Genomic DNA, 23,091 nt, shown 5'->3' on the forward strand with positions numbered 1-23,091 from the left:
GAAATGAGTTCTTAACTCTAAGATGATCAGAATTGTGGAGGATTGATTGATCATTAAAAAACGTGACCCTAGTGACAGAGCAGGTGCTCAGCATGTGTGGCCTCTGGGGTCAATCCCAGCACTGAAAAACTAAGTTAAACAACAATGAAAGTGCACTAAAGAAGCCAAGCCTGGCACCCAGCATCTGTGATCCCAGCACCGGGGAAACTGAGGCAGGGGGTTTGTGTGTTGAAGGACAGCCTGGACTATATAGCAAGGTTGTATATCAAAAACAACAACAACAAAAAAAATCAACACAAGAAAGCCAAAATGGTTTTCTAGAAAGAAAAACTTGCCCAGCAGTGGTGGCACACACCTATAATCCCAGCACTCTGAGAGGCAGAGGCAGGTGGACTTCTGAGTTTGAGGCCAGCCTGGTCTACAGAGTGAGTTCCAGGACAGCCAGGGCTACACAGAGAAACCCTGTCTCAAAAAAAAAAAAAAATCCAAACCAAATCCAAAAGAAAAACTTGAGCATGATGATTTTGTCTCGCCATGGAGGGCTTCCTCATGAAGAAGCTTCTGGAGGGGGAGGATGCTTTGTTCTAGAGACATCTTTGGAGATGGCCAAGATTCCAATGTGCAGATTCAACCACCTTTCCTGCAGAGTCTTTAAAAAAACAAAACAAAGAAAACGATAACAACAACAACACAGGGTTTCCTCTGTGTAGCCCTGGCTGTCCCGGAACTCACTCTGTAGACCAGGTTAGCCTCCGAGATCTGCCTCTGCCTCCGCAGTGCTGGGATCCAAAGCTTATGTCACCACTGTTCCCACCCAGTCTTGGTGAGTGGCTTGTTGGCAGGTCTAGGAGTCAAGAGGTTTTTTTGTCTGTTTGTTTGTTTGTTTGGTTGGTTTTTTGGATTTGGTTTTTCCGAGACAAGGTTTCTCTGTATAGCCCTGGCTGTCCTGGAACTCACTCTGTAGACCAGGCTGGCCTCGAACTCAGAAATCTGCCTGCCTCTGCCTCCCAGAGTGCTGGGATTACAGGCGTGCACCACCAGGAGTCAAGTGTTAAACGCAGGAAAAGTGTCTGAGTCATAGGAAGGAGAAGCATCTTTACAATTGTCACCTTGGAGAGGATGGCCGGGTCCTTGAGACTGAGAGAAACCCCTGTCCTGACTCCCTGCTTCACTCTGGCCCCTGCTGTCTGCCACTGGCTGTGTGGAGACAGAGAATTGGACTGCCAGGTCTGGTCTCTGCTTCCAGCAGCCACAGGTAAGAAAAGAGTGTTAATAGAAAAGAGGTTGGGCGTCCCAGAGTCAGGCCAACCCAGCCTCTGCTTTAGCTGGGGGGCTCTTGCATTGGGCAATTGTCTAGACTTCTTGAAGCCTTACTTCATTTCCAATTTGTTTTGTTTCTTGGGCAGGGTCTCACCTTGTATTCCTGGCTAGAACTCACTTATGACGATTGGACTGGCCTAGAATTTGTGTTGATTCTCCTGCTTCTGCCTCCCAAATCTAGGATAACAGATGCGCACCTTAATTTCTGATATGTGACTAATATGGTGAGACCATGGCTAAGGTCTGCTGATACTCTTCCCCGTGGATAGGCACAGAATATGGGCGAGAAGCCACTTTGCTCCTTGGGTGGGGATGATTCTGGGTTAGGAAGACCCCAAAGGCAGAGGGGTCTTATAGAGCAGCATGAAGGTCTGCAGGGAGGAGAGGTGTGTTCCAGACTCAAGGCACTATTAAAGCTGTGATCCCTCCTGTGCACAAGGCCCGCTGGGTCCTGGTGCCTATCTCCCTATCTCGGGCAGGCAGCCAGGGAGCTGGAAGGGTGCCCAGTGAGTGCCCAGAGGCCAAAAGATGGGCACCATCCAGTTGGCAGAAGGAGAAGCAGCTGGCCTAGAAGAGAAGTCAGGGTCTTAACTGCTAGGGTTGTGTGCCGAGATCGTGTGTCCAGGACACAGCTCTTAGCTGCCCTCCTGAGTGACCAGCTGGAGCTGAGAGTCCCCCTCCCACTGCCTTGTCCTGCTACCTGAGTTAGTGGAACTGGACATTGATCTGTAAGGGGCATTTAGGACCTTGCCCCTAGCTGGGCACGAGACTGGCTCAGAGGCAGGCCTAGGGGCGGGCAGAAAAGCAGGAGTGCCCAGATTAAGGCTGGGACTAGGTAGATCAAGAAGTGGGGAAACCGGTTTGTCATCTGGGCCACTTGGGGTGGGGTCTCCTCTCCTGGGCTCTGTCTGCCAGTCATTCTGCCAGGTGGCTTGCAGGGAAGAGATGCAGGCACTGGGTGGCATTTTCTTGACCATCTGAACTGCCTTTGGGAATGCCAGGAGTAAGTAAAACGGGCAGAAAGCTCAGCCCACCTGTCCCTCTTGAAAGGAAACTTCCCGAGAGAAGGAACTGGTCACAGAACCCGGGGGAAGGAAGCAGGGAGAAGCCTGACTCCCAAAGGTCATCGTGTGTGCCTGAGCTGGAGATGAAGTCTGCATCATCTCCAGGTAGGCCCAGTAAGGTGAACCAGGGTGGGGCGTTCCAGCTGGCGCTCTACAGGCTGTCTTGGAGGTGGCAAAGGTGTCGCCAGAAGAGGCGTGAGAAGACAGAGTCTGTGGCGGCCTACTTTGGGGTCCACTTCAGAAAGGATCCGCGTCTCCTCAATCTCCTGCAGTACCTGCTCACGCCTGTGGTAGGGGCGGGAAACCGAAGTGGGGGGGGGGGTAGGAGGGTGTCCAGCAGGGGGCGCCTGGGAGCAGGGTCCCTGGCCCAGTGGTATCTGAAGAAGTGGGGTGGGCAGGGGAGAGGGGGCTACCATAGATGGGTACACTGGGGTCTCGACTCTCCAGGCGTAGAACGACTGTGGCGCTCCGAGGTCACCTTGGCTGGAGCGATTCCTGATTCTCTCGTCCCTTCCCCGGCCTCGAGTCCTGCTTCGACCAACCCGGAGTGTTTTTTTGTTTTTGTTTTTCTTTTGTCCCAAAGCGTTGAGGGTGCTTGGAGACCTAAAGAGTCACCTTTCCAGGTGCCTCTTTCGAGGCCAATCCGGGGTCAACGTATTTACCTCTACCGCGGCAGGAGGACCGCTTAGGTTGGGGGAAGCAGGTGGAGTCGGGGGGGAGGAGCGTGAGCGCGCCCCGCACCCTGGCCCCGGCCGCGCGCTGCGGGATCCGGGTGTGCTGCGGGAGGGCGCGAGGAGGCGCAGTGCCCCTTCCCTTCCCTTCCCCCCGCTCCCCGCTACCCCCGGCGGCCCTTTGTACCATCCGGCCACACGCGCGTGCCCGCGTCGCGCGCGCTCCCGCCCGCAGTGACACACCCGCGCCGGCCGCACGCGCGCACTCGCGCGCACACACACACAGAGACACACACACTCGCTCTCGCACACTCGGTGACACGCCCGCGCGCGCGCGCACCCACACGCCCGGCCGCCGGCGCCCTCCTAAGCTGGTTCACCCCGGCGGGGCCCGCGCCCCCGGCCCGCCCGCCTGGCACCGCGCCCCGAGGCTGGGGCCGAGCGAGGAGCCCGCGAGGCGGCGAGAGGGCGAGCGCCAGGCAGGCCGGCCCGGGGCCCCCGCCCCCCGCGCCCCCGCCCGATGGGGAACGCTCCGTCCCAAGGCATGTCCCTGTCTCTCTCCTCCCTAATGTGCCTCCATGCTTAAGTGGAAGGTATTTCTGTTTTCTTTGTGTGTTTTCCCCTCGGCCGGGGGCGGGGGCGGCGGCCGGGCCCCGGAGGCGGCGGCCGGCCGGGCGAGGGATGCTCCGGGCGCAGGTGTCGCGGGGGGCAGGGGACCGCTGCGCGCCGGACTGGGGCGGACCAGGGAGGGAGAGCGCAGGGAGCCGAGAGGGTCTGGAGCCGGCGAAGCTGGGGACCCGGCGGGAAGGGCCTCGCGGTGCCCGGGGGGGAGGGGACTTGGGGTTACAATGTAAGGGGGAGGGGTGGGTGAAGGGGGATGGCGAAGAGAGTCCGGGGGAGGGGAGGGGTCCATGCGAGGTGAAGCCAGGGATGTTGAGGGGGGGAAGGGACAAGGGATAAAGGCAAGAGAATCACATCCCCGCCTCAGCTCTCAATGGGGTGCAGGCGCTGGGCTGGTAGTGCTGGACCCTTTGCGCCTGTCCCTCAGGGAAGCAGGGGACGGAGAGCGCTCTGGGTTTGGCTGTGTTGCCAGGATACAAAGCTGTATCCTACACCCCACCCCCTGCACCTCGAGGCCCTAGCCCTGGAGACCTCCTAGCCTCCACAGGAGTTGCAGAAACTGGGGACCTGCTCCCCGCTCGCCGGGCGGGTAGGGAGGGCCCTAGAGAGGGAGGGACCGAGGGAGGGGCTTCTCCATCTTAAACCCACCCCTTGCAGAGGCAAGGGGTAAAGGAGGGCGCCCCCAGCTGGGAAGGGCGTCCGGGGTGATGTGGAGGTGGGGACTGCAGGGGGCTGGAAAAGTAGAGGGGCGGGGCTGGGGAGGGGACTCGCCGTGGCCCCCCCTCCACTCCCACGCACCCCCCTGCTACGTCAGAAGCTCCTGGGCCAGCTCCGAGTCCTGTCGGTGGGGGCAGCAGGATGCTGGTGGCAGTAGAGGGGACCGGCCGGGTGCCTCCGCAGCTCCCCTGGCAGGGCCCTGTGGGGCGTGAGTGGCTGCTGGTGTGCGCCCCCAGCCCCACGCCTCCCCATGCAGCCCTGGCAGTGCCTCCGGCGCTTTGCCCTGGCCTGGTGGGAGAGGACCGCCGAGGGTCGCGCCCGTTCTCCCAGGGAGGAGGTTGGACCGAGGGACCCTGGGGGCCGAGGGGAGCCAGGTGAGCCGGAGCAGCGGTGTGACCAAGGATTGCTGAACTGCCTTTTGCAGCCCCCTCTAATGTTGCCAGATCTGGGGCTCTGCAGACCCCAGCTTTGAGAGAAGTGGGGTCCTCAGTTGGGGCTTTCCCTGCTGCAGCCTCTCAAAAGGTGTTTGGGATAAAGGTGGGAAGTGGAGAAACTGCAGACATCAGTTGTGGGGAGGGATCCGGCTGTTCCTTTGGGTGGGGTTTGTGCCCTTTGGGATGGGGTGATAAGATACCTTCCTCTACTCTGGTCATCTTTGCTCTGGGTGACCTTGAGCCAGTTGCTTGGCTAACTCTGTGCCTCAGTTTCTCATTCCCTTCCCTGTCTCTGTGGCTGATCTTCAAAATGAGGATGTCTCTGACGGAGCTAGTCACTGTGGAGATGGGAGACTGTTATCTCTGGTGGCAGCCGGGATGGTGGTTTCTAGCACGGCTGGTGTATGTTTGTAACTGGGGGCCACTGTGGGTTTGGGGTTTGGCTGATGGTGGCCGGTGTGGGGGTCTCTCTGGATAAATGATCAGGGCGGAATGCAGCCGGAAGGGGTGCTCTTGGTAGCTTGGCTGAGAGTTGGAATAGTGACTTAGCCTGGTAGAGAAGTAAGGGTGAGTGGGGGCTCTGGACATAAGGGGAGGAGGCTCCCCCACCCCAAGGCTGCCTGGTACCCAGGCACCATTGGCTGCGAGTGGAGTGCAAAGGCTTTGCCCTGGCTCCCTGCCACTCTGCCTTGGGGACAAGAGGGTCTTTGTCCAATGCTGCCCCCCAGTCCTGAGTTCTTCCTTTCCTGAGAGGTTAGTTCTCAGCGACCAAAGACCCTGGGACTCGATGGAGGTTCAGGTGGGTCTAGAAGAAATAAATGTAGCCTTAGGCTGGGAGCAGGAAGTGCAGCCTCACTAGGGGAAGGGTCCCTGGAGCAAGCCCTCAGAGACATCTCAGCCTTTCCCCCTGCCCCTCCGCTTACCTTCCCACCTAGCAGAGGAAGTGGGGGAGGGGGCTCCGTGGCCTTACTTATATAGCCTATTAAAGGTGAATGCCGGTCTACCAGATGCACGGCCCCTCTTAGAGTCTGCCCCCCTCTCCCCGCCATCCAGGGACCCACCCAAGAAAAGGGTTTAATTAGAACCATTGATTCCTTTTTGGCTGCGGGCATCGATCTCGGTGGTGTGGTCAGAGCAGTGTCTGGGGGCAGGGGTGGCACAGCTGCTGTCTGCCGGGTGCTAACCTTGGCATTCTCTGCCAAAACCCCAGCCCTGGAAGTGCTGAGCAGGGTTAGGGCTGGGCCCTTCAACGCTCCCCCACCTCCACCCCAGATCAACTCAGCTGAGGGCTCAGACAGTTAGGGACTGTGTTCAGGTTAGGGGAGGGGTGGTCACATAAAATGACCTCTTTCGGTGAGCTGGGGGCACAGCAGAGAGCGGTGGTGATTGAGAGCCTCCATCCTCTTTACTGGAAGTCTGGAGGAGTAGAGTGGCATGACAGTGGCTAGGCAGGTCAGGGACCAGAGGAATATCAAGGGCTGGCTATAAAAGTATCTCTTTCGAGGAATTCTGAGCACTTATCTCTAAGCCCTGGCAAGGAGAATGTTTTCCTCCTTCTTTATTTTGTTCAGGCTTAGATAAGGACAGGGTCCACCTAGATGCCCCCGGCTGGCCCAGGTCTGGCCTGGCTCTCTGACCCCATGGCCCCTGCTTGGATGGAGGGTGCTGAGGATGAGGCTTCTGGAGCCTGTGGCTCAGGTCCCTGGAGTTGGGGGCCCTAGCTTGTGCCTGCTGTGGGTGGGCCTGAGCAGGTGCAGTTTCAATGAGGCACGCAGGGGCTCTTTGAAGACTCCTTTGCTGGCTTCCCGGGGCCCATTTGAGCAAAGATAATGAAAATCTGGCCGTCAGCGGGTTTGAGGGCTGTGCTCGCTTCCCCTTCTTTCATTCCCAGCTCTGAAAAGATGAGATGAAGGCTTTGGATTTGGCTGGGAAGCAGCTCCTGCCCCAAGGGAGAGAGGCAGGAGGGAGGGAGAGAAGATGGGAGGGAGGGAGGGAGGGCCCGACTTCTTGGCAGCCAGCGATGGGCAGGAGGGTAGAGGCATGGTCCCCAAACCCTGCTTACAGCATAGCACCTCAGTGTCAGGACTCTCTACCCACACCCAGGTCACAGCGTGGTCCTCCAGGGACCCCAGACCATCCTTCTCTGCCCTGCTGTGCCACACAGTTCCTTCTCGCCACCTCAGGCTCTCCCGGCTGCCCTCTCCGCCAGTCTTCCACTTTACTCCCCCCTCCTCCTCCCGGTGCCCCCCCCCCCACTCCTCCTGATCTCTCTGGCAGCCCCTCCCCTCTGTCTGTCTTCTCTGCCCAAGCAGCAATCCAGCTTTCTAGGGTTGAGTGAAAGGTTGCTGCAGAGAGGAGCAGCCTCTGAACAGCCTTAGCCGCAGCCTCAGCAGGGATGGGCCAGCTGACTATTATGGGCTGTCAGGTGCCATCACTGTCAGAGAGCGGACTGGAGGGGCTGCTGTGCATTTAAGAGCACACTCAAGGATGCGTGGTGTGTGTGCGCGCCCGTGTGCGTATGTAAGTGTGTAAGTGTGCATTGTGTAAGTGTGTGCATGTGCGTGTGCGTGTGTGTGTGCATGTGTGTGTGCATGTGTGTGCGTGTGTGTGTGTGTGTGTGTGTGTGTGTGTGTGTGTTGTCAGGCTCCTCCCACACCACCTCAGGCACCTCACCTTGGCACTGGGCTCTCCATAGCCCTGCCACACACTTCAGTTACCTTCTGGCTTTCGCCTTCCCAACAGATTTTTTCTTCCTTCTTTCCTTCCTTTCTTCTTCTTTGCCCAGCCCTTCTGGTTCTGGATCCCTAACGGTACTCTGTCATGCAGCTGTCTCTCACCCCATGCCCATCAGACTATCTCCAGGCTCCAGAGAGGCAAGAGGGATCCAGGAAGCTGCTGGGCTCCGTGCCAGGCCCTGGCCACTCTCCCCTGGTTAACCCTCCAAATGACAGATGACCATTAGAAACTATACTGAGCCTGGAGCCCTGCACTGATCCTGTCTCAGGCCTGGATGTCTGTGTGACCTTGAACAAGTCCCTTCCTTAGCCTCCTTTCTCACCTGAGATGAGGGGGCGGGGCTGGATGATCTCCAAGGTCTCTTCTGACATTCCTTCGGTGTTGTGTCTCTCTTGTGGGTTATTTGCATATGCTTTGCATATATTAATAGCGCCTGCTTGCCGAGGGAAAGGACACCACCCACATGGGACCCAGAGTCCCGCCCATTTTTCCAGTTCCCCTCACCCATTGGCCCAATTCCCAAGGCTCCAGCGTCTTGGAGGGTGGGAGCTAAGCACCAGAGAAGGTTGGGTCTGGCCCTGCCTCTGTGTCTCTGTGCTGAGTGTGGCTTTGCTGTGTGGGATCCTGCAGGACCAGGTGTTAGGGGGTGAGTTCTCTAGAACACGTGGTAGGTGCCTGGCTTGGTGAGGAGTCAGGCTGCTTCAGCTTTAGTCCAGGCCACAGTGCACAGCGAGGCCTGTCGTGTCCCCTCCCTCTTACTCCTGACCAGGCCCCGGACTTTGGGAATGAGGACTGGAACTTGAGCCTCAGACAGGGAGGCCAGGAGAGAAGAGGTTATTTCCTGCTTAGTCCTTAAGCCTGTGAGTGTATGTGTGTGTGACAGTGTGTGTGCTTGTATGTGCATGCATGTATTCCTGTGTGTGCACATGTATGTGTGTGTCTGGGTGCGTGTGTGGTATGTGTAGAAACCCAGAGGTCCAGGACTGCCCTCCTGATCTTACGGCGTTTCTTCAGACCCTGCCTCCTTGCCACCCACACATATTCTATACCTGGCACAGGGCAGAGCCCAGGACTCCAGCTCTTAGTCCTGCTGTGGCTCCTTTTAAATAAGTTCCCTGGGGCAAGACTGGGATAAAGGCTGGTGACCTAGGAGGCAGTATGAGACCACTGAGTCACGATGATAACTTCTGAAGGACAGGACGGAAATGAACTCCTCCATTAAGGACTGGAAGGCTGGTGGGAGTGGCGGAATGCAGTGAGTGGACACAAGGTTAGACTTCGGGCAGCACTGTCCAATAGGTGGGACAGTAGATGAAAACCTTCAGCACAGTGTCTGACTTGTAATACGCAGATGGGCAATCTAGGGAGTGCAGAGACTGGCAGCCCAAGGCTTGGCTTGGAAGAGGATGAGGTTCGACAGTTCCTAGAAGAGCTCTTTTCCTATGTTCAGGCTGCTACATCTGCCCCTCTTCCCGCATGTGCAAACCGGGCATAGGGCCAGCTACCAGGACACCCTGCCCTGGTCTTCAGTGCTGGCACAGGCAAGCCAAGCAGTAGGGTGTGGAGGCTGGAAGTCCGCTCTGCTCCCCTCTCCTTGTCTCTGCCTAGGACAGCTTGGGAGGAAACAAGCCCACATTGCAGCCGTGGGAATGGAGGTCACATAGAACCACTTTCCAGGTTGTGGGAGGCCTGGCGGTGTGGGAGGGAAAGCTGGGATAACAGCTAGGGAACTAGCTGGTCAGTATGGCACACTCCATGCCCCCAAGGAGCCCACTTGGGTGGGTGACTGAGGGGGTCCTGCATTGTGGAACAAAGAAAGCAAGGAGGAATCTTTTGTTCCCTAGAACAAAGATAAATTGCTGTTAAAGAACTTAGACTGGTGTCTCTTCTGTTGCTGTGTGACCTTGGCAACTTTGTTACCCTCTCTGGTTTTCAGTGTCCTTGATATAAGGAAAGAAGTTGGAAATAGAGGGTCGTAAGCTCCCTGTCAGTTGTCTAAGGTTCTCCCCACCTCCTTTCCCCTGAGATATGAAATGCCTTGTCACATGAAGGGTAGGAGGAATGTTTTCCAGCTTCAGCTGAGCGGGGAGAAATGGCGGAAGGCCAAACATTTGAGCACACACACATGCACGCACTAGCGGCTCACAGAGAACAGCTCCCCACTCCCTGACTGAGTTATATACCTTGCCTGCATCTGTCCTCCCGCCTAGGAGATGGAGAAGGGCGGCTGGAAGCCTCTGTGCACCCCATCCTGTTGAACGGTGATCCAGGCCGTGTTTTCCTTCATGCCGAGGGTCCAGCCGGTTGTGGGGCTTCAGCCGACTCTCCCAGGTTTCCAGAGAACTGCGGCCAGCAGGCTCGGCTGCCTGCAAGACCCGGGGTGGAATATCCCAAACCAGGAGAGAAGTTGTGTTCCTTGGGTCTCATTGCTGAGAACCCCAGAACAGTCTGCAGTGAGGCCCCAGCTTTGCACACAACCTGGAGTGTGTGTGTGTGTGTGTGTGTGTGCGCGCGCGCGCGCGCGCGCGCACGCGTGTGTGACATCCTTATCCTGTGTTCCCCCACCTCAGTCTCCTGATAACTGCTGAGGGGTGGGTGTCCCCTAATCCCCACAGATACCAGCTAAGAAAATGTCCAGGGTTCACAACAGTCCGTGCAGGCATAGACCCTCACTACTAGCCCCAGACCTGATTCTCCATAGCCTAGGACTCCTGGTGTGTCACACAGGAAGGGGCCTTTGAGGGGGCCTCTCCTCTACTGCTACTAGATCAGAAGGGTCAGGAAAGGGGCTTCTAGATAAAGTCACCAACACTGGAAGCTCAGGAAACCTTGAGCCAGATTGCTCATCCAATCTGCTTGCTCTATCATCTACCTGACAGCCCAGGGTCAGTCCCTAGGTGGAGGCAAGAAGACTGAAAACAAAAACAAAAACCAAAAAACTTTACTGGATTTGTAATGAATTGAGGTTAGACTTTAGGGAGGACTTCCCAAATATTCAGCAGGGGGAGGCTGGATGGGAGCTGGTCCTGGCTGCAGCCCAGCTCACTGGGGACATTGCTTCACTTCTTAGAAGTATTTATGATGGCTGTCTTGCAGAGGGGACACCCAGCGACGGGATTCGGGCAGAGTTGGAAAAGATTCTACAAGAAGCCTTGGTTTCTGAGATCCAGAGCTTCTTCACTCAACCCAGAGGGCTGGGCGCTGGGGAGGGTGGTGTGAAGGGACTGGAGAGCTGGTTCAAGCAGGATTATAATTCCAGCATCAGGACCGGGGGCTCAGAAGTTCAAGGTCATGCTGGTCCGTTCACGCCGTCTCAGGGACAAACAGAAGGAATGGGAAACCGCGTCGGCCTTAGTCAATCTGTCCATCTGCTCACCGCCCCCACCCGGGGCGCCCCGGGGTGCTGGATTCCTGATTCATTCTTGCTTTCTTCCTCAGTAGTCTGCCCACATCTGGGCACCGCAGCTGTTTCTCCCCAGGGTGTCTCTTCGTTGGGTAATCGGTGGGAAAATTGGAACCTTGAGATTGGCAACGCTTGCGGTGAGGATGTGCTCGGGCTCCCGAGTGAGGGCCGAGGGCCGAGCCCACACTGCAGGCAGGAAGGGGCTTTGTAACCCGGACCCCGTGGTGGAAAAAGCGCTGCTATCTGTAGCGAAGCGCAGGATAGAATAAGGAAGAACTTCCGTGTAGGGCGAGAGAGGTCTGTATGGGGGAAGCTGTGGACACCTTGCCGTGGCCAGCGAGAGGGCCTGGGGCAGGTACAGGGAGGTGGCTTTCCCCACTGAACGGCCAATCAGGGCTCGAGTGTGAACACCTGTAGGCCTCCGTTGGCCGCAGCAGGGCCTTCCTCGCTGGGGTGGGGGTGGGGCTGGCAGATGGAAGGGAGGTCTTTGGAGCTGGGGAGAGGGTGGTCGGAGGTGATGCTGGTCCCTATTCCGGCTCCAGATAGGAGACCTGGATAGGGGAAGCTGTTGGTCCCCCACGCATGCTGCATTTGGGGTCTGAAATGGGGACCCCAGCCAAGCGTCTGTTGCCCATACTCAGAAAGAGAACCAGGGATGTCTGTCTGTCCAGTGGCCCCAACTCTGGGGCTTCCGTGTTTTCCGTGTTGGTGCTGTCTGTCCCTCTGTCTGTCCCCAAGTGATGTCTTTGTCCTCTTATCTCCTGCCCTTCCTCTAATCCCGGTCTTTACCCTTTCGAGGAGCCCCCAGCACCCCGGTGACCTCAGAAGGGACAGCTCCCGAGGTCGCGGTTGCTGCTTCCCGCCCCCTGGCCCCGCCCTCTTGCCCCTGGCTCATTCAGTTCATTCATTGGTCTCCTCCTTTCCTGTCCCTCACCCAGGGCTCCAGCGAGCGGCGGGCGGGAAGCCGGCGGGACTGTGTTCCCTCTGTTTAAAGTCTCCAGGTTAGTAAGCCAGGAGGGAGCCCACCACGGCCACCCAGTCAGCGCCCGCCCCTGCCTGCAGTGGATGAGCCACGGGGAGGGCTGTCCCCGGGGGGCCAGGCATAGGTCAGGGGGAGGGGATGGCAGATCCCCACGCTGGGGAGGGCTCCTTGCCTGGCAGATATGTGTCTGTGTGCACGCGTGCATGTGAGTGTGCGTGTGCAAGCACGCAGGCATGTACGTAGGTGTGTGTCCGTGTGGGCTGGGCGTGGGATAGAGGCTGGACACCTCTGCCAAGGGATGAGGCCCCAGGGGCTGTACTGGGGGTGGGGGTGGCGGTGGGGTGGAAGCTGGGTCAGGTGACCCAGGGCTTGTTTTTCAGTTGCCTTATGCCTCAGTGTCCACTTCACTCTGGAGGGCCACCAGCTCCCTAGGGGCTTGAGCGGGAGACTCAACCGCCCCCGAGCCTTGCTACCCTGCCTAGCCAGTGTTGTCTCTGGGAGTGGTGGCTGGTGGGTGGGTCACACAGCATTCTAGGGCAGGTGCCATGTAATATAGTGGCAATCTAGCCTCCAGAGGTGGCATCTGTCCCCCATGCCAACAAGGTGATATAACACATCCACTGGCACATTATGTATTGACTTGGCCTGGTAATGCTGGGAACTCCTTCCTACCGTCCTATCCATCCCTAGAGAGTGTCCTGAGACCCTTACTGTCACCCTGAGGATCGAGCAAACTGTGACTCAGACTCCAATTTCCTGGTACCCTTAAGGCACCCTTATGGAACTAGACTAGGATAGCCCTCTGCCCTCTTTTGTGCCCAGGGCTCAGAGCACCGAAGGTCAGGGTGGCCTGAGTTCAAATTCCCATTTACACCACTGTAGCTGTGTGGCCTCAGGCAAAATGATTTCCTTCTCTGAGCCTCATATATTTGAGCCTATGGGTCAGGGGGAGAATTTGCATGTGTCAGGCTATGAAAATGGTCAGGCCCTGACCAGCGGGGCTCTGGCCTGAGCAGGGTGCTTTGAAAGTGGCATCTCTTTTGGCTTCCTATCCGGGTCTGAGCTGGTTGTGCCCAGGTGTGTGGTGCTGCCCATCTAGGCAGGGACCATTGAGCCCATCTTGACAGTGACTTTGTCCTTTGTGCCCCTCGATCCCCAATCCAGGCGGACAGTGTGGGGAGGCAGCCCTCCTCACTGCTGTGGCTGCCGCCGCCGTCTTGATGGCTTTTTAATAACTTTGCTCTGAGACAATCTGTGGAGAGCTCGCTCGTTTGTCTGCCTCTTAATTAAAATTACCGTTTTCCTAAAAGAGCAGCCATGTTCCTGCCCTCCCCCAGCCTCAGCTTCTGTCTGAGAAGCTGGCACCCTAGAGCAGACTGGTCCTCCCTTGACCCTCTCTGGTGAGGAGGGCCAGTCCTCATCCTGACAGATCTCAGCGGGCTGAGGCAGAGGCCGAGCTTGTGGGAGGAATCCTTCGCTAGCAGAGGAACCAGTGGTTCTTTCTCTCTCACCGAGCTGCTTCTGGAATGTTCCCAGTGACGGGCGCTCACCACCTCTTTGAGACTTTCTGCAATCACAGAAAGGTGTGCGAGCCCTGCCCTGCTTCGCTCTGAGTGGAAGATGTGGATGGGTTTTTAGAACAGATGCAGTCATTGTTAAAATGCTGTGGAGTGGGAGCCAGGGTGGGCTCAGTCCCTACTACTTTCCTGGGGCTCTGAGGACAAGGAAGGGAATGGAGTGTGGGGACAGTTAGTCACAGCATGGCTGGGACTGTGACACTGCTAACTTCCGATGGTTTAAGGCACACTGTGAGCAGTGTGAAGACTTACAGTCGGCCTCTGGGACGATAATCCCACGCTCTCTTCCTCTGCTGGCCGCAGAGCGGCACAAGATGGTGCCTTTGGTAAAGGAAGAAGCAAGCAGATATGACAGGAAATCCTGTGAGACGCCAGTCAGGTAGATGGTCTCAGGCGGCAACACTGCCTCCTCTGGTGCCTGGTGCCCGGGGCCCCAGGGCTCCGAAGGAGAGAGGTTCAGCTCCATGCTCCCAGCCCATTTCCTGTACTGTGCCCTCCTCCCAAAGCCTGTCTCGGGTCTAGCCTCAGTCTCTCCTGTTGTTTGGGAGGCTGCCCTCACTTTCTGCAGGGGGCATTCCCTGGTAGTCCTGGATCTTGAAAACTGGCATCAGCATCCCTCTGCTGTATGACTTCACGGCGTCCTGGTGGAGGTGTCACCATTTCCACAGGACCTGGTTGTCTGAGGTGTACACTGGGTCTTCTGTGGATCCACTTCTGGGACTGTGCCTGGTGTCTACATGATCGTGCAGTCAGTCAACAAACAGCACAGGCCTGTTGTGTGCCAGGCAGTGTAGAGGTGTCAGGGTATATAAGACAGTTCAGTGGGACAAATGCAGACTTCTTTTGTGACCTCTTCTCTTGGTCAGGGACCAGGGTAACAGGGACACAGGGATAGCAGTGACCACCCCGGTACTGATTTGTGGCTCATTTTGAAATGGAAATCACGGCTGAGTGTGCACTAGGGTTGTGGTGAGGTAATCTTGAATTCCATATGTGAACCCCTCCCAGGCTGGACTGGGGAGCTGGAGTCAGGCTAGGCTGTGACCCCTAGCTTGTGTCTTAGGGCCCTCCTCCAGAACCTCCCCCTCCCCCTCTGCCTCTGTCCCATCCCAGCCACCAGAGATGGCAGAGTGGTGACAGGTGCCGAGCTACAGAGATGACAGCACTGCTCATTCCCCCATAATTACCGTCTGATGAGACGCCAGAATTAGCCACCGCGTGAGCACGGGCATCAGATGCGGGCACAGTGCGGGAAGCGGCTGGGGGCAGGGAGCTGAACCTCTCTCCTTCAGAGCCTCAGGGCCCTGGCAGGGCGGGCACAGTACCTAGACAGGGAAGTGGGCCGGAAGGAGGAGGCGGCGCTGTGTGGTTAAAGTGCCCAAAGGTCCAGTGGTTTGTGGTTTCCCAGTCCTCGAAGTGACGTGTCCTGGAAATGGCTGGCATCTGGACAGGGCTGCTGAGGCCCCGGGCCACTAACCAGAGAACGACAGGTAGACTGACTGAATACAAGCTGTTCACACCTAGGTTCTACTTTGCTGGGATGTGTGGAGCAGTTGAGAGGCAAGGCCAGGCCCTGAGGCAGATGGATGGCCTGGGAGGAACATGTTGGGGAGAGCATGGGTCACCTGAGGTCCAAGATGAGGCTGTGTGGGCGGCAGGGAGATGACACATTGGTCACCAAGCTGGGCTGCTCCTGTCCTGGGCAGCCTCGTGGGGCAAGTGTTTCTGTGGCAGGGCAGAAGGAGGTCATCTTGTACAGTCCTAAGACCTTGTCTGGAGCACTGGAGTTCTGAAGGATGCCAGCTAGCTAGGAAAGGATGCACCACAGAGTTGCTCTGTGAAGACCAGTGGACTTGGGAACTGTCCCAACCAGGAAGGTATTGGCAATGTCAGCCTCTCTCGTCCCCGAAAGGAGAGGTGCCGTGTGAGAGTCCCTCCTCTCCTCTCAGCTCACGCAGAACGACGGAGGCATCCACATAACGACGGAGGCCTTTGCTTTAGTGAGGTCTCCATTCTTGGAAGCATCCAAGTCTCAGCTCCTGGGGCTAGTGACCAGCGCAGACTTGTAATTCTGTCTGTCACAGCCTGGGGCTTTAGTGAGGTCTCCATTCTTGGAAGCATCCAAGTCTCAGCTCCTGGGGCTAGTGACCAGCGCAGACTTGTAATTCTGTCTGTCACAGCCTGGGGCTTGGTGGGGGTTGCTCTGAGGTACCAGGTTGAGAAGAGGGAGCTTAGAGACTCCTCCGGGACTGGGAGATCCCTTCCAGCCGGGGCTCCTCAGCTGCTCTGCTGGGCTGCTGCCTTCCCGCCTTTCCATCCCTTGTCCCATCCTGGGAGGGAGACCAGGCTTCCGGTAGGAGGATTGTGAGCTCGACAGATGGGGACTTGGGGTTCAGCAGTGGAGGCTGCTGGGAAAGGAGAGAGGGAACCTCTCCTCTGAGAGTCAGTGTCCGCCTTGGGCAAAGTCACCCTTCCTCCGCTTCAGTTTCCTGACCTGGACATTGCAGAGAACAGCCTCTCAGGGCCACCGTGAGGGCTAAGTGAGTCATCACCGCAAGTGTCCTTTGAAGTGTCATGCCTGAGGCCACACAGGGACGGGCCATGGTCCGCGTTGGCATCCCTGCTTCCCAGGAAGCCCACTGGCTAGTTTCAACTTCTCTTTTCTACCCTCCCTCTCTTATAACAAGGATGGGGCTCTGGGCTTTCCCCACACTAGGTACATGCTAGGATGGGCCCGGGGCTTTGCACACACTAGGCCCACGCGACCACACCCTTCTTTCCTGCTTTGTTGTTGGAGACAGCATTTAAAGATACGCAGGCTGGCCTTGAACTCTCTCTGCAGCCCAGGCAGCCCCTGACTTGTGATCCTCCCATGTCCGCCTCCCCGGGAGCTTGGATGACGAATGCGCCTTCGCCACTAGGCTCAGCTTGTTTTTCCTTTGGTGTGGAGCGCTGGGTGTGGAGTCCAGGGTGCCAGGCGTACATCAAGCTCCAACCCAGTTTCACACAATCTACTCAAGGGGACTGAGCAGACACCAGCAGAGGGATTTCAGCAGATGCCAGGGGCTTGCTTCTTCCTTCCAGCCTGCACTGCCCTCTTCCGAGTTCTCCCCTGGTGGGAGGATTCAGGCAGGACAACAGGGAGAACTTCCCCTGGGAGCACATGGTCAGATTCACTTGCCTGAGCTTTCCTGAGTCTTTTGTAACCCTGGCTGCTGTGACCCCAACCTCCAGATCTCTCAGGACCCTAGCCATGGGGTGCAGGGGGCCACGGGATACAGGGGGGGCACAGAGTTCGGGAGGGGCTAGAGTGGTCTACTCTGGAGAGGAGGGCTAGCTGTGTCAGCTGAATAGCAGATGCTGATGAGCTGTAGCAACAGAAGTAGGACCCCATGCAAGTATCTCAGCGGCCATCAGCGTCAGGGAGTTGGGGGCCTAGCTCCAAACAGACCAGACACAGACACTCAGAGAAATGAGAGGGGAAGGTGCCACCTGCATGGTGGTTCTGCATTGGTGTTTTGCCTGCATGTCTGTGAGGATACCTGTCAGTTACAGACAGTTATGAGTTGCTCTTTTGCTGGGAATTGAACCTGGGTCCTCTAGAAGAGCAGTCAGTGCTCTTCACGGCTGAGCTATCTCTCCGGCCCTGGTTTGGTTTGGTTTTTGAGACAGGGTCTCATGCACTTCTGGCTGGCCTGCAATCACAAACGCCTGCCGCTGGCCGGCCACCAAGCTAGCATCCCGTTGCTTTTCCCTCCAAGCCTGAGCTGCATCGCTCTGACCCAGAGGTAGGACAGTCTCTGGGGACTCAGGTACCAGTGCCACGTGTGGCCGCAGCTGGTTAGGGCCTGTGTGTCCCTTTGATTGGCAGTGGCCGTGGAGGGTGCCGCAAAGCTGTTGGGACTGGGCTGAAGCTAGGGTGGGGTGGGGTAGTACCGGGTCACACGGGCATGGTGACCGGTGCGTATGCTCAGGGTTGATGGCCCAAGATGAACACACCTGCTGTGGAGCAGACTGGGGTCTCTCTGTCTTGGTGCAGCGCCCTGGGCACACATGCTGGAGGAGAGGGGACTCTGGCAATCTCTAAGTTGGGAGGCTTGGTCCCTCCCTCCCTCCCTTCCATTCCCTCCTCTCCTCTCTCCCTCTCCCTGGGCTGCTGCTTTCCTCTCTGGCTGCCTCTCCAAGGAGATGAGGAGCTGACAGGACACCTTCCCTGGGCGCATGAGCAGCGTCGATGCCTTGCAAGCAGGAGATGCTTGTTAGTTTGTTAACGCTGTTCCTCGGGCCCACGCCAGGGCTGTCCAGCTTTCCAGTCCCCACTTCAGAAGGAGGGTGACTGCTCCTTCCCCTCATGTCCACCTCCCCCTTTCCAGGAAGCCAATTAGTTGAGTCTTCATTAGAAGTGAAAATGTAGACAAAAGCCTACAGCCCCAATCTGACAGCTAGTGAGAAGCAGCGGGGCCAGCGTAGACGGTGCTGCGCACAGTCTCGGCTCACCCGTGGCCCCAGGGCCGTGCGCAGGGCACAGCTTGAGCACCTGTCTGTGATGAGCTTTTTGTTGTTGTTTTTGACGCCTGACCTCCTCAAGGTCATATGTGTCATTGTCAGAGCTGGGTCTGGGCGGAGCTCTTAGCGGCAGAGTCAGTGAGTTTTGGTAATGCCACAGCTTTGCCTGCTGTGTGTGGGAGGGAGGAACATGGGCCAGAGGGAGAGCTGCGTGCCTGAGATTCTGATTTGTGGCTCATTTAGAAATGGGAGATTATGGCTGAATATGCACTAGAGTTGTGGTGAGGTAATCTTAAATTCCATATGTGCACCCCTCCCGGGCTGGGCTGGGCTGGTGAGCTGGGGTCAGGCTAGGCTGTGACCCCGAGCTTGTGTCTTTGGGCCTGGGTGCTGCTGTGTTGTGTGCTTTGAATGAATTTGTTAGCTCTCTCATGCCCTGAGAGTTGCTTTCTTGGGAGTGTCACAGTAGAATGAAGATGTCCTTGTCCCTCAAGGCCCAGCATATTTGGGCTCTGCCTCTTCTGTCTTGGCCCCTGACCTCTGCCTCAGTTTCCCTTCAGTGAAAGACATTTGGAAAATAACAGCGCCTTGGTGTTTTTTGGACACTGATGGGATCCGTAGAAGAGCGTCCTTACAGGGCCTTTATTCCTCCCTGTCTAGGAGGTAGGAACTGAGTGGGGTCACACAGGCCAGGGTTGTTGAGCCCCACGTGCTGGGCTAGGTGAACCAGTAGGCTCCGGTGAGAGCCAGGCCTACAGAATGGATGTAGCACCCTGTCAGGCTCAGTGTGGCTGCCTCTTCCCAGACCCTCAGTCCCCTCTGGTGGTAGTCAGTCTTGAGTATCCTCAACCTCTAGGCCTGTTCCCCTGTTCTAACCTCCCAGTGTGGATAGCATGGTACCTCATGGAAAAAAGCCTTCTTAGTGGAGGGTGGAGACAAGGGCCCCACCCTGAGGAGGCCCTTAGAGCCCTGAGGAGGCCCCTGTCACTTGGGGTAGATAAGTCCTGAATGTAGAGGAAGGCTGTGCCCTGCCCCTGGGGAATGCCCAGTTGGTAGCTGGAGTCGCAGGTGAGGCTGGGGGCTGTTTGGAATCGAGGAGGGCAAAGCTGTGCCAGACTGTTCTCACTCTGGGCTCATGACCGAGGACCGAGACAGCTAGCTGAGGTGGCTAAACCATCCTTTTTAGTGTCCCTTACCCAGGAAGCATACACCTTGGAAAGCAACAGAAACTCCCACAGGGAGCTGGGGAAGGCCCAGGCCCCACCCCACTGCTCTGTGTAGGCAGGTGAGTGAGCTCTCCCTCCCAGCCCTGAGGAGGTCCTTTAATTAGATTCCAACTCGTTTAACCAACTAAGTGGCCTTCGGTGGGTTTTAAATCTGCGCAAATTGGTTTGTGTTTTTCTGCCTGCGTAAGGTTGTGACTGGCAGGGCCCAGCACTGTCCTCTCCCCTCCGGGCTTCTGGTGTCTTCCACCTCTTGTTCCATCCAAGTCTGGGTGCCTAGCTTCCTAGGAAAGGACAAGGACACAAGGACCAGTCTCCTCCCTGTCCCCACCCCCAGAAGGGACCGCCATGGGGGGCTCAGCCTTCTTTCTTGGCCCTCATATTTCCGGCAGTCCCAGGAGGACAGTCTGGCCTGAAGCTCTCCGATGTGGCCCTGTAGACAACTGACCGGGACAGGGAAAGGGTGCCGACTACGTCAGCCTCTGACAGACTCTTGCTTTGCCCACCTGGTTTCCGTGCCCTTAGAGCCCAGGAAGTTGCATCTACTGAAGAGAAGTTAGACTCTGTGTGACCTCCTCTGTCTGTTACGGATCAAAGCTGGCCTTCCCTGGGGACCCAGAAATGATAGTTTGCTGTCACTTTGCTGCCTCTGGAAGTCAGCTTTGTTGTCTAGCCACCTCTAGCGTGTTTTCTGCTCCTTTTCCTCCCCAGTCTCCCTCTCATGGGATCCCTTCCTCCCTCCTCCTTGCCTTCCCTTTAGCCCGGATGAGGTTCTGTAAAGATCACCTGATTTCTAGAGCAGGCCTGGGTCGGCCAAGCATGGAGCATTTGGGGGTGCAGGTGTGGAGGTCCCTGTCTGGAAGCTGGGTGGGAACTCTTGTTTCAATCTTCTGTCAAGCTTTTGCTTCCCCATCACCCCCATCTCTGAGGCTCTTGTGAGAGTGACAGGGAGACTCAACAGGGCGCTGGGCATTAGCAGTTTAGGGGGATATTACACAGGAATGTTTACAGAAAGGCAATTGCCTGGAAAATGACTCTGGTGGCTGTGGTATGGGGCGGAAAAGCTGGTTCTAGAAAACAGACACAGATGGGCTTCTGCCTCAAGGACCCACAGACAGACAGCAGGGTGAGGGGCAGGGTGCCCATAGGCCACAGCACCGGCCTCTTCTGGGCGAGCAAGGGTGGGCCTGGCTCTCAGAACCTTGGCATTTAAGCAGCAGAGCTGGGCCTCTGACCTTTGTCCTCTGGCCTCTAGCTTCAAGCTCATCATGCTTTGAGACTGAAGCGGGTGCCAGCCAGATGAAGCCGGCAGGCGGCATTGACTGTGGCAGTGCCTCAGGGCCGCTCTAGGGTGACTTGGGCGCGTCTTGCTCTGGCTGTAGAGGGGACACCAGGAGTTCTGTTGCCTACACGTGTGTGTGTGTGTGTGTGTGTGTGTGTGTGTGTGTGTGCTTATGAGGAGGCTTCTGTGGAGTCTGAAGCAGGCCCTCTTCCTTTCTTGAAATCTCTGTCACCCTCCTCCACCTTTGCCTGACTGGTGGAGACAAGAATAGCTGTCCCACTGAGTATCCAGGGCTCCCCTTTCTGCTCTAGCTACATTCAGGCCCCCCCTTCTGTCAGGCTATGGGGTGAGCACACGTGTGTCAGCCCCTTCTCCGGAGACAGGGACCTTGGTGTCCATGAAAAAGGAGCTGGCTGTCTTGGAGGTTCTCAGAGTCCTTTCCTGTCACTTTCTGTCACTGCAGCTCTGATTCCCCCCTCCATTTTTCTCTCCTTTGTCCCCCCTCCCACATTCTCTTCTGAAGATGATGTCATGTTCCAGCGCTGCCCAGCGACAGGCGGGGGACAGAGTAGATGGTGACATCCAGGGTAAAGACACATGGTGGCCATGAGACTGAGGACTTTCTAAGATGGTGTCACTGAGATGCTGGGATCTTAACTCTTCTAATGAGCTACCGTTATTTCATGTAAGAGAATTCAGTGATGGGTAAAAATAAATCAGGCCCATAAATAACCTGGGGGATGGGGTTTGGAAGCGGCTGAACAAGTAACAGTGTTTCTATTGAAGCACCTGTTCATTTGTCACAGCCAGCCACTGGGGGGCGCCCACCGCTTCCCATCCCCCCAGCAGGGCCACCCTCCCCTCCCCCAAGGTCCAGGCAGAGCTGAGGTGACAGAGGTCCTCTCTGCTTCATTTTCATAGTCCCCCAGCATCAGCCCTATGGCCTCTACTTTCCCATTTCAGAATCTTGAGAGCCCCGTGTGGCAGGGCGTGCCTGGAATCCAGTCCTCTGAATCTGGGGCCAACCTGGGCTACACTGTGTGTTTAAGGCTAGTCTCTACTACATGTGGAAAAGCTGCCTCAAAATATCCAAAAGGGGCATCCCAGCCCTTCTTGCCCACCTGCTGGAGTTCCGTGCCTCTGCTCTCCTCCCCATGCCCGTGCTCCTCCCCATGCCCGTGTTCCTCCCCATGCCTAAGCTCCTCCCCATTCCTCAAGCTCCTCCCAGCCTAAACCCAGGCGAATCCCTGAGCACCACTGATTGAGTCACTGGGCCTAGAGCCTGCTGCCAGCCTACTGGAACCATCGATCACCCTGGCCTTTTCCCTTAAACTGCACAGTTCAGAGAAGGTCAGGGCAGCCTGAGAACTGCTGAGAGCCGGGGGTGGGGGTGGGGGCCGGATGAGGGGACAGACAGGGAACCAACATGCCCAGCCTGGTCATAGGCTCCGTTTCTCTCCTGTCTCTGGAGTGCAGGGTTTGGAGGTTAACGCCCTTGTTTTACAGATTAGACCCCTGACTCATCAGCAAAGGGCCTGCTTGGCTGAACGAATGAATAACTGGGATCCTGGAGGGGAGGAACCGGTTCAATCCAAGCGAGGGTGGTTTGGCTGAGGTCTAAACTCAGGTGCCCTGGCTCTAAAGGATTAAGGGTCTGGGACGCAGCCTAGCTGGCCGTGTGCTTGGCTAGTAGGCATGAAGAAGCCCTGGGCTCGATCCTCAGCACTGTTTAAGTCAGGCATGGTGGCATGGTCGCTCATTCCTGTCATCTCAGCACCCAAGTGAAGAGGATCGATGCTATCCTTTCCTGCATAGAGAATTTGAGACCAGTGATTGTAGGTGTGTGTGTGTGTGATAGAGAAATGGAAACAGAGAAAGTACGGGAGTGGCTACAAGAGATTCTTCCCTCTGCATCCCAGCCTTTCTTGCCCACCTGCTGGAGTTCCCTGCCTCTGCTCTCCTCCCCATCCCCGTGCCCCCAACTCCACCAGGCCCTGTGAGAAGACAAGAGATATGCATGTCCCAAGCAGGAAATCAGGATGCCTGGGTTTACCTCACCCTTTTTCTGATCAAAAACCTAGGGGTCTCCATAGCTCTTTAATTGCTTCTACAGCCTTTCCGATTCCAGCCCCTCCTCCTCTCTGCCCCTGCCAGAGTGCACCCCCTGAACCCCAGTATCCAGTACCTGGGCGTCTGATGGGTGCTCCCTGTCCCCCAGGAGGTAGTAAAAGTGCTAGTTCCTGTTCTCCTTGACACCCACACCTGTTCATCAGTCCCTTTCCAACTGTCACCAGGAGAGATTTAAGCCACTACAGACCTAAAGCACAGCGGTACTGGGCACTGAATCACTCACCCCACCCCTACCCCACCCCCTCTCCTGCCTCCACCACCCTGGGAGAGCTGGATAGTTCCCAGGGTTCTCCTGGTCATCTGCTGTGCGCTAGTTCACTGTCTGCCCCATACCAGAAATGTCGATATTCTCCCAGGAATGGGGAAGGAGGGCTGATGTGGGGTGCAGGGGTGAAGGAAGAGATCTTTGGGGGGTGGTAAGGAGG

General features: G+C 56.9%; 1 protein-coding gene across 1 annotated transcript in view; it reads left to right on the forward strand.

Moving 5' to 3' along the window:
* The first annotated feature begins 4,643 nt into the window (after window positions 1-4,643).
* The window catches only part of Srcin1 (SRC kinase signaling inhibitor 1), a 62,753-nt gene continuing 44,305 nt past the window's right edge, over window positions 4,644-23,091 (forward strand). The window contains exon 1 of the mRNA XM_052197340.1: window positions 4,644-4,767. Within this exon, the coding sequence (XP_052053300.1) occupies window positions 4,644-4,767 (124 nt within the window). The remainder of the gene's footprint in view (window positions 4,768-23,091) is intronic.

Source organism: Apodemus sylvaticus, chromosome 10 (genome assembly GCF_947179515.1).
Source record: "Apodemus sylvaticus chromosome 10, mApoSyl1.1, whole genome shotgun sequence".
Classification (NCBI taxonomy): Eukaryota; Metazoa; Chordata; class Mammalia; order Rodentia; family Muridae; genus Apodemus; species Apodemus sylvaticus.